The following is a 14888-nucleotide window of genomic DNA, read 5'->3' as shown; positions in this document are numbered from 1 at the left end:
TTATTTCAAATAAATAATATTACTTCTGGGACAAGATTTGCAGTGTTTGTAGAACTTTGTTTGATTAGACATTATTCAGACTCTTGGGGTTTCATCATAAATATTTTCTTTATTATTTTCACTAAACGACTGGATTAGCTGCATATCCAAAATCGTATACCAGTCTTGGAAGGTACTTCAGATCATAAGTTGTATTATGTATTAAGATTATTTATACGTGATGAACCTGCAACCGATGTTTGCTAGTCGAATTCAGCTTCACTCTGTATATACGACAGCTATGAAAGTTTACAAATCTATTTTAATGAACTTGTTTTTTTTTTTTTTTTTTTTTTTTTAAACGTTTCTTTGATACAAATTTAATATTCACTTGGAAAAATATCATTGTACGCGAACGTATTAAAAAATAAATAAAAAAATTAAAACTATAATAACTATGATTGTTTTAATAATGTACCAATTCAACCATCACTGCGAAACAAAATTCTGAAGCTCATTCAAGTAAGTTCGCACCCGCTACTGTATGGAAAACAGAAGAAAAAAAAAATTTGTAATCGGAAAGTCTGCCACGTCTGGTGACTTTTGTAGCGCTGACGTGGCGGACGTGAACGTGATTGGTTAGCGTTAGAGCTGTAGCAAACCGTATGTATTCGTTACTGAGTAACGGGTGCGGCATCTAGTAACGAGTAACGAAACGTTACACACGAATGCATTTCGTTACTCGCATCTTTCGTATGTTTCACGCATGCGCCCGCGAATTCGTTACAAAGAACGATGTTTGTTTATTAATAAAAGTATAATTTGGAAATTCGTCGTCCAAGTTTTTTACTGTTTATTAAAGGTATTGTGTGTGTAGACAAAGTTTTAGATTCGAACAGAAACAACGTAAGAAAGTATTTTTTACAAATTATAAATATGTATGTTTTTGTTTTTTATAATCGCGTATTTTCACGTTTTATGTTCTTATCTTAAAATATATATTATAATAAAGCCGCTCTAATGAGAGTTAATTGTTTCTTGGTTATCAAAAGCTGTTAATTATCAAATATTTTTAATTGTTTATATTCGATTTATTTTTATTTACGCGACGTCATACTGTACGCGTACGAAATACGACTAGATTCGATGCTGTTACATAACATAGCATGTGCCATGTCATGCGGTATCAGAAGTAACGAGTAACGATACGAAAGTAACGAGTACTAATTGTTATAGTAACGAATACATACGAGTACACATTTTTTCGTTACTTTTACACCTCTAGTTAGCGTCCGACGCGCTACTGCGAGACCAGCACGGATGGACTGGAGCTGCCCCCCTCCCGCGGAGGGGGGGGGGGGGAGAGATGGGGTTGGACAGGTCGCTACTCGCCCCTGCCGTGTTCCTTCGTGAGGGCAACCACAGAGGAGGGTGCTTGTAGCTACTCACTGGCGGGCCGCGGAGTAGTTCTCCTGGTAGCTGTCGTAGTGGCTCCACAGCTGCCCGGAGAACAGCCCCCCTGCAACAAGACACGGCGGCCATTAGCCACGCCCCTCTTGCCTTCACACAACTGCAAGTTTAATTACACAAGTACGTCATATTATACAGTTACAAGTCTCTAGATTGTAATGACAAGTAAAATTTTGCAGGTTTGAAAATATAATGCTTGCAGGCTACAAAATAACTCTGGGTTATTGGCACCTGTACCTTAACAAACTCGTGTCTTGACATTTGTTGTTTACTGCTAAATTCATACCTATCTAACATCTTAATTATGTCGCACTTACAAGTTTACTGCATCAGGTACGCAGGTACTTCTGTATTAAATATAAAATTTTGTATCAGCACACAGGTGCGCTGATGCAAAAATTATTACTAATTATAAATAGGCTAGTTTGGTTTGTGTATGTAATTCCATTGTACACATAATCTGTAATGCATATTTTTTCTGTGATATTAAAATAAATTCAACCTGCTTTAAATATAATTAAGTATGTTTATTAAAACATTTTTGTTGCACTTAATAAAAATAACATACCTCCGATCCCCTTCCCTCGAAACCCCTCGATAATTTACTTTCTAGAGAAGCGAAAGCCGTGAACACCATATAGTGTCCAGCGGAATGCCATTATTGATTGGATTCCAAGAAACGGACATAATCTGGCGGGACGAACAGAAACAAACATCAACACATCGCGGCACAGCCAATCACGAACAAGGTCCGTTCCCCGAGCATCGCACAGCCAACCGGCGGCTGAACAAGCCGGCATCTAGGAGTGACCGCATCACCATTTATCGAGTCACTTGAATTATTACGCGACGCGGCAAATAAGCCCCGTCCGAAACCGGCTTACACTCCCGACAAATATATTACTTTTTTTTAATTATGTAGTGTAATCGGGCGCAACAGTAATTACACAAATAAAACCGTGATAAATGCAATGAATCTCGTCAGGATAATTACATATGTTAAGTAATTATGGAAGGAAAACCTGTCATTATAAATACCTGTGTCCAAAGGTGACTAATCAAAATTATGACACGTCTTTCTTTTAACATCTTAATGTAATCCGAAGCTTGCACGGTTTCCTTTACTTTTCTTTTCTCCGGTAATTAAGTTGGGCAACGTTAGGCTAGGTTATGTGACAAGCCACTCAGTATTTCACCTCATGCTCCGCGGCTGGTGAAGGAACTCGCTTTTGTTCCCTCGGAGGCTGTTGACTGACGTGGCGCTGTCCGGGTTCAGATCCCGGTTGATATTAGGCACATTCTTATCGGACTCTGCTGCGCCCGAGTGTGTGTTTTCTCGGAGTACTGCTGTTAGCACAAGAAATACTTGTTCGTACTTTTCAAAAAATTGGAACCAGTGGCCGAGAAAAGTTTTTAATACTTCAAAAAAAGATAGTGTAACTTTGTACGACACATGGCTATGGTTATTTTTGCATACATGAAATACATTTTTCCAGATAATACTAAGTATTTCTTATGAAAATTGCGTATTTTTTTAGAACCATGGAAAAGTTAATCGAATATTAAATAATTGTATTGTATTTTGTTTTATCATGCTTATTATGTGCGCAGTTAAAACTGGAAAGCTATTCAGGGACGGTTTACAAATAACTTTAACTAGGTACTGCCCGGGTAAGAATCACAACCCAGTATAACTGCGAACACTATTCTGTAGAGATACAGCAGTTGTTTTCACGTAAATGTACAAATTTACAATATCTGAAAATTTAAATGAATATTTCTGTTCCATTTACAAAAAAAAAAAAAAACCAAAACGAAAGAATTTGAAGGCAAACAGCGAATAAAGAGGTTCTTTTACCCCCTCCCCCCAAATGAAATTCTGCGTACGTTCCTGGCTCTGATCCTATCACAACTTGCATAAACATTAATTTATTTTAGATATAAAATAAGCTACGTTATGTTTAATTTTTATATTTCGTTTACAAGACTGCATTATAATATATTAACATTCATATCTGAAGACTAATATTGTTTACCAAATGTTGGTTAACGCAATTCACAAAATTGTATCATCACCGTTATTGATAAAAGGAAAACCCAAATTCGTAAAATAATAAATTCTCTTTTTATTCCCATCAGGCTTGAGTCGAACCAGCAATCGACAACCGAGGGCTGTCATAGGGTTCCCCGACTGCCAACTGACACCTCGCTTAATCGTCCCCCTCCGAGCCTGCCGCCTCGCAGCCAATCAGCGCTAAGCACGGCCAGACGAAAGCCCGTGATTGGCACGTGCTCTCAGGGCTCAGGGGGCGCTGAGGGCATCACACGCTTCACAGCCTCCACGCGCCAGGAACAGAAATGGCGTGCGGTATTCGCGCATCTGTGGGACTTAATTATTTTATGCTGGAATAGTAAAGATGAAGGCCCCTTGCGCTTCCCTATACAACTTAGAATACAGTGTTTAGAAATTTGTTATGACAAAAAAAGTCAGCTTATATACCCGTTTCAGCCTTCTTCGCTGTCCAAAAAAAAATTTAGTTAGGTGGCCGCCTGGCTGAGTCGCCAGACAGCGAGCAGACAGTTCCAGAAAGAAGTTGGCAGTGGCACCCATTTCTCAACTGTTACTTGCAAAAACAATACACGATGTTTGTTTACGAACACTGCCAACCATATTAAGTTGTTCTGCTTCATGAGCATCACTTCAACACTATTGTAAATATGGCGATGAAATTTTTACCCGCGTATTTCAAAACTAAAAATGATTGTCGAAAAAATTAAAATACCAAAATTGCACATGAAGTAGCTTGGCTTCTGGTTATAGCCGCGTCCTTGACGAATAATTAACCGACATTGCGGTCGACACTGCAGTCGCCATCATCAGGGAGCAGTTACCTACTCAGTAGGTAACTGCTCCCTGATGATGGCGACAGCAATGTCGACCGAAACGTCGGTGAATTATTCGCCAAGGACGCGGCTACAACCCAGATACCAAGCTACTTCAGACAGTGGCCGTGAAAGCCTGCGAACATTATTACAATTGCACATGATTTTAAGTTAAGTGAAAAATAACTAGGTATTTGAAAATTTAACCATTACGAATTTGGCCATAATTTTCTGAACAAAAAAAAGTAAAAAATAAAGGGCAAGGTCCATTGAATTTGGTTCAGTATACGCTGCAGAACTGGTGGTAAGTTCCGCGCAAGACTCCGCACAGAAGGGCCGTTATCTTGTAAGTTACGAGCTCAGACCGGTGACTTTGAACTCTGTGACTGCGTCAGTGAGGCGGGATGATAAGCGCGACGCTCGCTGGTGCTTCTAGCGCGGTGTCGCCTTTGAACTGGCGCGCAGTCTTCTCGTCGTGGATAAGGCAAGACTAGCGGTGACCATAGCATTGCAAGGTGGAGAAATGAAGATAAAAGGCGTAATGCAAGTCCCTTGTGTGCTTTCAATATTCTGTACCGTATGTTTCATGTCCAAACATCATTCCAAAAACACTTGTTTTAGTCATTTTCACTTTTATAATAAAAAAATTCGCCCTCAGTGTATTATTAAATGCTTTTCGTAAACAGACCCCACTTGGATATCTGGAGGAGTTTTTCAGTTCGCGTGTTTTTTTTTCTTCTGAATCTCTGCCCGCACAGTATGTGTGCTCGGGTAGGCGGGACCTTGATTCAACAGCATCGCCGCAGGGCGAGGCGCTACAGTGCTGCCACCACAGCAGACGTGGCCCTCGTGGTCCGACAGCCGTGTCGGGCATCGAACCACGGTCCCGCGGGGAGTTCCACCGCCACTCACCACCTCTATGACAATAGCAATTAGGTTTATGATTTTGATGTAAATACGGGATGTTGAGTGACTTATTGAAGGTTGTTTGAGATGAGCAAACGGACGAGGTGGTGGTCGGGTGACATCGGACACAGACCGGAAGAGAGGGGGACAAATAGTCGCGTCCTGTGTTTGCGCCGGAGATAGGTGGGGGGTCGACCGTTTGGTCGCTGCGACATCTGTCTCGCTGCCTGAGTCACTCACAAATATTGACATGTTCCCTTCCTCTCCGCTACATAGACCACACGTACCTCCTTCACCTGGTCCACCAAGGAGCTATAGGGTGTCACACGCTTAGGCTGCAGTACACAGCAAATGGCGACCACTGTTTCCACATTCCTACCACCCGGCTGTTTGACATTACAATTGTTGTTTTGTATATTATCGTTAGTTAATATATGTTTTAATATATTTTTTAAGACCATGAAATAACACGGGAAATAACACCATTAAATTGTGTGCTTTGCTCAAATAGAGCCAACATTTTACAAATTAAATTATACAAACAAATGTAGAAAAAACGGTTGAAACCAAGATGGCGTCATTAAAAGTAAATATTGAATACTTTCAGACTATTATCTGAATGAAATACAAGAAAATATATTTCCCAAATTCTTATTTGAATTTTTTCTTAAAAAAAACAAAAAAAAAAACAATGTTTCAGGTTCTGTTTTTAAAAAAATTATTGTACCCTATAAAGTTGTGTCTAAAGCTTTTGTTCTCTATGGCGTGTATCTTGTGGCAGAGCATACCGAAACAAGGACAGCGCTAACGCTAGAAGTAATGAATTTGGGGGGGGGGGGGGGGGGAGGGGAGAAATAGATAGTAGATGACCATTACAATGCAAACTGCTAACTACAGCCCCTTAATCATGCGATGGAAGTTTCCTTGTAAGGTCTTCCAAAGGGGGCGACTGAAAAGTATCCAATCGGAATGGTTACCATTCCGGAAAATATACATCCTCATGTGCCCAGAGAAATCCAGAATGGTTACCATTCAGGATTTACTGGCAAACATCGTATAATTGAATATCCTGAAAAGTATCCACTGTATGAATGGTTACCATTCCGGCTTTTACTGCAAATGTGCTGCTAGAAAAAATCCGGAAAAGTGTCCGCAGCGGAATGGTTACCATTCCGGATTGGATAGTTTTCCGTGTTCGTTCTGCGATGTACGGAAAAGTATCCGCTGCCGGAATGGTAACCATTCCAGTCTTGTGCGCGCAAATATAAAAGTAGCTCCTAAAATCCTGAAAGGTTACCATTCCAGTTTTCCTTGCTGGTGTTCTTAATTTAAAAATACTGAAAAATGCCCGCAGTGTGAATGGTTACCATTCCGGGTATATCTGGCAATGCACTTACTTTAAAAATTCCGGAAAAGTGCCCGCAGCCTGAATGGTTACCATTCCGGTTTTCGCCGCTGGTGCACATCTCTTTAATAATCCGGAAAACTATCCATTCGGAAAAGTATCCGCTGAAGGCGTGCAGTTGACTCATTAACCCGTGGCTAGATGGCAGCTGAAGATGACGTCCTCGCAAATAGTGTTAAATGTACACGAGAGATGGTGTGCGCAAATCATTTGCATGTAAATTTATAAACAAATATAATTTATTTGCTTTTAGAATGATTTACGAACCATATCTGTGTTGCGTATAACTGGATAATGTTAATTGAACAGAAATAATTAGTTTGAACAATATATTTGTAAAATATCTCTAAAAATGTATTTTGATTTACGGGACTGAACTTTTCTCTATAAACTTAATACCTGATATTTAAAAATGTGCAATTAATTTTAATTTTTTATTTATCAGAAAAAAAGCATACTGACACATTATACATTAATGTTCGTGAACACAAAATTATGGACTATTACACTCTCATGGAATTCTTAAAATCAATTTTGCTTGGACGGAGGGAAAAACGTTGATAATATGCGGTCATCAATGTAATAACAGTGTTAGCACATACAAATCTGATCATGTAAACTATTGTTTACATATCCAAGACTTTTAAAAATATACTGTGAAGCCTAGGTTACAAAAATAATTCAATAACTTACTCATCAACACTGTTTTTTTTTTGTTCAGAGTTTCATATAGCGTAAGAAAAAAAATTCAAAAGGACTACATATTTTAATGTGCTTTTGACATTAGCACTGTTTCCAAATTTACTTATGTCATAAGTTTTCTGTGTGTTAAATCTTGCAAAGTAGCGTTAGTTACTAATACTTATTGCTTGATATTGGTATGTCAACAAGTTTTCAGGATTAGTTTAAAAAAATTATTATTATTTAATTTTCGACATACCCGCGCCCAACTTTCACCTCCTCTGGGGTTTGTTTTCGTAAATATGTTTTCGGAAAACTACAACAATATAATTTTACATCTTTTTACCCTTCTCGTGTATGTATTCCTTTGCAAACTTTTAAAATGTACCGTTTTGTTTATATGATTAATTGCACATATAATTATCATTAAAATTTAAAAAAAATTATTACTTCTACAAATGATCACAACGAAATTGGTAACTTAACTGAAGTTTCGCCTAACTTATGTTTGCTTTAATAAGTGAACAAGTTTAATATTGTTATTAGATAATCTTTGTCTAAATTTCATTTTCAAGAAGTAATGTGAAAATAAAACAATATAGATTAATATCAATGGGTTATTTTATCTTTAATTTATCTTATAGGTAACACTAATTTCTTAGCGTTTAGTAAAATATTCTCAAACCTTTGGCGGATGTCCTCTAATTTCGTTCTTTTATATTTCAGAGGGTTTTTACAATCATTCCACTTGCTTTTATTTATTTAATTTTTTACATATGTATTTATTTATTGTTTACCGTTAAGTTACTAAATAGAGTTCAAAGTTTGTGGCACACAACAAGATAGTTTAAACTCTTTCACGAAAGTTGAATATAATAATGCCACGAAAACGATAAAACATTAACGCGTATTGAAAACTGGCTTAGCTTCCGCTAGTTCATAATATTTTTGGCGTATGGTAAATCAATGTAGACAATTCGTTGGTGCGTTCGCTTAAAAACATGACATGTTTCCTTTCGTCAATATGTTCACCCAGGAATTGTGGCAACGTTGCTGCTAGTTACCTATACCACCCGTACTATAATACCGGTTTCTAAAGTGCGACTAGGAGCCTAGACCCCACCTTGCGAATTGTCAATTCCGGCTCTTGGAAGGAGGTGCCAGCGACGCACAGTGGGGCAAAACCTAAAAATTAAAATTAAATTTTTAATTTAATTTCTATTTTTTGGTGTTAAGTAATGTCCAGAGCATCTAAAACCATCGGAAATGGAGCATATTTTCAAACAGTTTTCTTGTGAGAAGCCTGCAAAGTGGCTGGTTATGGGGATTCCGTTTTTTAGCTTTCATAACGTCACGAAAGTACGATAATCCCATGCTCGTTAGCAGCACAAAAACATTATGAATTAGTTTGGGCATTAAACAGCAATCTATCCCGATGTAGGTGAGACAGTTAAACACTATAAATTTTTACATTAATATATATTTTTTTATTTATAGTGTGAGAGGTTGCGATCGCAATAGATTCTCGTACGTTCTTAGACTTACAAAATTTTTCCCCACTAGTCCCCACTTTATTTTTGCTTTTAAAATATTCAGAAAACATTTCTTATAACATACAAAAAAATTACGTGCTACCTCGTGCTACCTTGGCAGAAAAACGCGAATGGGTGATGACGCGTGCGTGCTTGAGCGCGGCCACAGGCAGGGAAGCCAGTGGCCGCGCGGACTGAAAGTGCTGACCAAGGACTGGGGGAGATTGAACCAGTATGGATATGATTCTAGATAAAGCAGTGCTGTTGCCAGTAGTAAGTGGAAGTTGGTCAACGCAGTGTCTCTTGCATGCAATGATGTTACAGGGTTTTGGCAGGAAGGGGGGGGGGGGGGGGGGTTAGGCATATCCTGGGAAATTCACTTTGGGATGAGTTTAGAAATAAAGTATTTCGCAGGTTTCGAGAGAGAAGATGTCGGTAAATAAGTAGAGTTGACTAAACAAGATCTACTCAATATAATGCTTATATCATCTGACCCCGTGATATCCTCTATTCGAACACTTTCACCAAGAAAACTAATTTCTTTACTTGAAGCTCCTCTATATAAATTGTCCGTTTTTAGCAGCAGTGACGATTAATATTATTATTATCATCATTATTTTAATATAATTATCATAAGAAAAATATTATTTGAAGACTAAGAATATGTAATAACAGTGAATGTATTTATGATTCAGTTTTTTAGTGTTTTAGTGTTTTGCTAATCAGAGTTATCCTCACATTTTTAACTGATTACCTACACCTGTTATCGAAACGAATTTCAATCATTAAAATAGGAACTTCATCATACTGAATGCTGATTGTGGCTTTTCTTTGCTTATTTAGTGACAGGGATGTGGTAACAGTATTGATAAATCGCATTATACACGCGAAACACGGCTCTCTGCCCCACTATGCGACGTTTGACCATACGAATTTAAACACCGCCTCAGTTATTTGTAGCAGCCAACCGAAGGCAAATTGCACCGTCCCTTCAATAACCACCTCAACCACCAATAAACTTTTTATTTAATGGCATTTGTACTTGCAAAATGCAGAAATGCCATCGGTTCTCGCTTATTGCGATCAATGTAATTTCCAGGGGGACCCAAGTGGCCGAGAGTTTTGCATGTAAGGTTTACAGACACACAATCCCTGCATACGGTGCTTGGTTGTATACTGTCCATGTTTTGGCCTATGTGCATTCTATAAGCATAAAACTTTAAAATAAACAGAGTTATTCATAAGATATAGTTTTAACATCTAACCCGTTTCAGTCATACTTTCACAAGAGCAGGCAGGAGGGCGGGCCACTTCCTCCACCCCCACCCCGGGATCAATGCCTATGTCAGAAAGTATTTACTTTTTCTAAGTTAGTAACACAAAATAGTTTTTTAAACAGTAAATACATATAACTACTTTTACCCCTTTAATTTGGTAATTTCACAATATGAACTTCCAGAGCGTGTAATTGTTTGTAATTGTGTTATACAAGCTACCGTAGTTTTTCGGTTTTTATTCGAGCACAGTTATAAGAGTCGTCAGTTTAAGGGGAAGGTTCACTCACTGAAAACGTCACTGAGCAGAATCCTAATTTTCTTGGTATATTATTGTAGAGGATGTCGAATCCTACCACTGACCAGGTCTGTATATACATATCATATAGACTGGGTTGGCCGCAGGAAGCGGTTAGTCGCGAGTTATTCTTCAGGGGTGTAGTGTGTATCGCTCCTCTCAATTGGGATAATCGCGTGTTTACAAGCCTCCCCCTTCCTCAGCTCACCCCCAGCTGGGCGAAAGCAAGCTCGGGCCTCAGCGTTGCCAATTGTACTAGCTTACCTTCCCCCCCTTCTATCACGGCCTCCTCAGAGACCTGGTCGGACACTCGAGCGCCACTCCGACCGCCGAAAGCACTTTCTCATACTGCCATTATGTGTATACGTTCAAAACAAACTCTTGATGATGAGTTTTTATTTTATAAAATTGTCTCATTAAAATGTGATAGAAATTAGGTCGTAATTTCTTTAATGTTGCCGCTATTATTTGTTGACTATGTGCAAGGTTTTTTGACTTTTCCAACATTAGTGATGTATGTTTAAGATGTTGGTGAACAATGGGAGAAATGAACAAAATTCACGACCGATTACTAGTAGTATTGAATTTCATTTAAACATAATCATGTTTTAATAAAAACCCAATCAGGTGTTAAATGAAGTTTCAGTTAATTTATATTGCCAAGTTAAAAATCCATATACAAACATTGAAACGAATTCGTGTCTGTTTTCCTTATGTTAGAACGTAAGTTATATTTATTGCTGGGTGAGTCACTGCATTGTATTAGAAAAGTTAGAACATAACATTAGTCAAAAATACGTTTGTCCAGTGTTAATTATAGCTACTAAGATTTTCAATGCGATGGCAAACAAGCACTGCGCTGATAGCAACAGTTAGTAGATTTTACCAACGAAACATTAGTTCAGCATTATTCTTTTGACAATATATAATAAAATAAAGGTTGTTACAGCCAATCTTTGGCTACACTATCTAAGAATTGAAAGAAGTAGAATGAAGAGATATTTTCAAGCAATGAAAGTAAAATGACTTTTATACTTCGAGTTTCGTAACCAGCTATTTGGAGCTATAATTAGTGTATTTTTTCCAATTTATCTGTCGATAAACCAAGAGAAATAAATCAAGTGAGCTCTGCCGAAGATAAAAAGCTTGTACACGAAAATAATTTATATAGTTGGTAATCTCAGGAAAATCTATATCTCTTTAAGGCATTCGTTTCTATAAAAATGGGATACTAGTTTGATTTAAGTAAAGTGTAAAAAATGATGGGAAGGAAGGAGGGATGATTTTTACTGTTGTAAGAGTAGGTTTGAAGTAAAGTTTATGAAAACTGGGATGATTATTACTGCTGTTAGAGTAGGTCTGAAGTAAAGTTTATGAAAAACTAAAGTAATTACAAAGTTTAGGAATTAGTTTTTACATTCTAAACTTTGAAGAAACAATTTTTCTTACATAAGTAAACACAATTTGGGAGAATTTTACACCGCACGACACTAAACTCTCAAGAAGAGAAAATATAACGCAGTATTGGAATCTGTGTTACTAAATAAATTGCATTATATTTTTAAGTACGTATGCATGTATGTATTAAATCATATTAATGTAATGCGTGGCTCTGCTTGTTCCAGAAATATTTACACGACAGTAGTAGCTCTACAGTAGTTATACTTTTAATATTTTGCATGTTTTAAGTAAATAATTATGACCTTCAGGTACACAGGGGCCTACGATAAAGTTGTGATTCATCAAACAAGCTCAATATCAATTTATTTATTTGAACAGTTAAAGAAGCACATAGAAACAGGAAGCTACAATTTACAAGGAATCACTTCTTTGGGGTAAGCTGAGGTAACACAACTGAAATATGAAACATTCACGCAGGTTTAAAATGATTTCTTCCGTATAGGCATTGTTACCACTTGTTAGGAATTTGATTCCTCAACGTGTTACAATGTAGAAGGCGAAAGCAAAGGAGTGAATAACCTGTTTATCTTTGTTTTATTTATCTATAGTTTACTCATAACCACCTTGAAGCTATACATGTTAGGTATATAAATAAATAGGCAGGATTGTTATTATGACAGAAATAATACATGCAATCAATTAAAACTTTAAACCCACAAGGCATAAATTACCATCATAATATTTATTCAGGATTTACCTGAAAACGTTTAAAATTAGGTTTTTAAAAATAGGTAAATTGACGATGGTAAAAAAAAAAAGTTGTTCACGCTCTGGTAGGCCTATACACGCATATCGGTTAGTAGTTAGTATACGAATAAAATAATTTTATCTACTTGACATTTTTCGGAAAGTATTATTAGAAACTAGTTTCTGTTAAATTTTTTATCAGCTATGCTAAGATTTAAAGTAATTATTAATACATTTTTATATCTCTCAACAGTTTAAAGTTCTTAACCGCGGTTCCAAAAAAGGTTTATTTGGGATGAACCAGCTGTAATAAAATTACTTGATAGGCCACCTTAAATTGCATTCTTATTCAAAATTGCAGTTGCCAAAAGTTTGAGTCACGACAGTAGAACGATAGATATGCAGAAATACAGTCGCACAGTTCGCTGATAGAATAACACTATAAACTGCTTCACTGCCACCAAAATGTCTCAAATGACTGAATGGAGCGACTCGCACTTCTATCGAATAGAATATTGCTCTGCACTTCACTCGTATTACCTTTTCTTAGTGACAAGGATATTTGAGATATATAGCTGAAAACATTCGGTTAGAAAAATTTGTCTCCACATTTCTGTCTAGTAAGTGCTTGCCAGTAACATTTTTAGCGTTTTATTTGTTTGTGAGCCAGTAGCGGCCCTGGACTTTGCGGGGCCCTGATCTGTTTTTTTTTTTTTTTTATGCCCTCCACCGGATGATCCGAAAAACACTGTCTTTCAAACAACATTGCTAACCCAACTAAACTGAAACGTAATTTCGAATATGGTTTAGCTGAATTATTTTAGGTTATTTTGATTTTCTTTACTGAATAATCATCCTCAAGGCAGTTCAATAAATGCTAAAGATAAAATTTGCAGTATAATCGCGTCATTAAACGTGGAAATAAAATTTTTTTGAAAGTTTTCTTGTACGAAATCATGAACTGAAATAGGTATTGACCAGCAATTTATGGCCAAACGTAGTAAAAACTTTATTTTCCGTTCCCATTTATATACATATTTTTAACAAAACACCTGACAAATAACAATAAATCAAAATCAACACGTGTGGAGTGGGGCCCTGATAGCAGCGGGGCCCCGGGTGGCTGCCCACCTCACCATACCGTGGAGCCGCCCCTGTGTGAGCGGTAAAAAATAAACCCACACTAATTCAAACTACAGTTCTAATTAGGTACATATGTGTAACAGTTTCGTGTAGTGAAATTAATTCAACCTAATATTGCTTGAAAAATATTTTATATGCATTATACACAGAAATATATAACAATTAGATATTTGTTCACATGTCATTTCTGTACTCTGGGGAGTTCGGAAGTAAGTACGGAGAGTGTGAAGACCCAGCGAGTGCTACGAGAGGGCGAGACAGGCGGTGCGACGCGGGACTGTGCGAGTGAGCCATCGGGCAAGGACTGTGTGTAAGGAGTGAGTACAGTGAACTGTGATAAAAGAGACATTATGAAGAGCGTTGGATAGAGAGTGAGATGCTTCTTATAGGACATTTAGTGTGGTTATGTAAATTAAGTACTATACATATTAGAAGTAAATAAAAACTGTATAAATCTTAATTATTGGGCTATCCTTAACGAACCCTTTACTCCCACTCGTAACAGTATTGAGCTCGAATCTTTACCTTTGTTTCTCACCACGTTCATCAGAGGAGACAGTCCTCAGCTCGCGCCTAGCATATGCGTTTGTGTGTGTGTGTATGTGTGTGTGTGTGTGTGTGTGTGGACTTAGGGTATCATCCGAGGACTTGCGCATAATATTTCAGCGTGGATCCGAGGACCTTTGGCAATCCGAGGACCTCCCCCAGGTCCTCGGATTAAAAGACCTCGGATTCACGCTGTTCTGTCAACCTAGTGTGTGAAAACATGATTTTTAAATTTTTTTTTGAGGTCCTCGGATAGACCGTAGAGAATCAAGTATGTAGTGTGTGTGTGTTACCACCACGTCGCGCTAGTATCGTTGTCACTTACACTCCTTTACACACGTTGTGTATCCCATGTTTCTCAACGCTCCAAACGAGGACATTTCCCTCGAGTTTACACACATATAATACACATCTCCGTAGTGTCTAACGCTGGTTGCGAGGACGTGGTGGACGTCTCTCATTTCACACATTACGAAGCCACAGACGCATGATCCGAGGACCTTAACTGGGTGCCATTTCAGGCGTATACATGTAAGCTGTGCTACATGAACAATTCTTTATTACGCGTTACTTTACAGCCTTTATCTTACATTCAATTCATAAACTTCTTAGTAGGAATATGT

The 14888-nt window shown here is 37.6% G+C and overlaps 1 protein-coding gene across 1 annotated transcript in view; it reads right to left on the bottom strand.

Moving 5' to 3' along the window:
- Window positions 1–14888, bottom strand: part of LOC134542613 (rho GTPase-activating protein 20-like) — a 927095-nt gene that overhangs the window by 618058 nt on the left and 294149 nt on the right. Inside the window, exon 5 of the mRNA XM_063386995.1 lies at window positions 1429–1498. Within this exon, the coding sequence (XP_063243065.1) occupies window positions 1429–1498 (70 nt within the window). The remainder of the gene's footprint in view (window positions 1–1428; window positions 1499–14888) is intronic.

This window comes from Bacillus rossius (genome assembly GCF_032445375.1).
Source record: "Bacillus rossius redtenbacheri isolate Brsri chromosome 9 unlocalized genomic scaffold, Brsri_v3 Brsri_v3_scf9_1, whole genome shotgun sequence".
Classification (NCBI taxonomy): domain Eukaryota; kingdom Metazoa; phylum Arthropoda; class Insecta; order Phasmatodea; family Bacillidae; genus Bacillus; species Bacillus rossius.
Note: the sequence above shows the minus strand (reverse complement) of the source record. Positions and strands in the feature narration are given on the sequence as shown.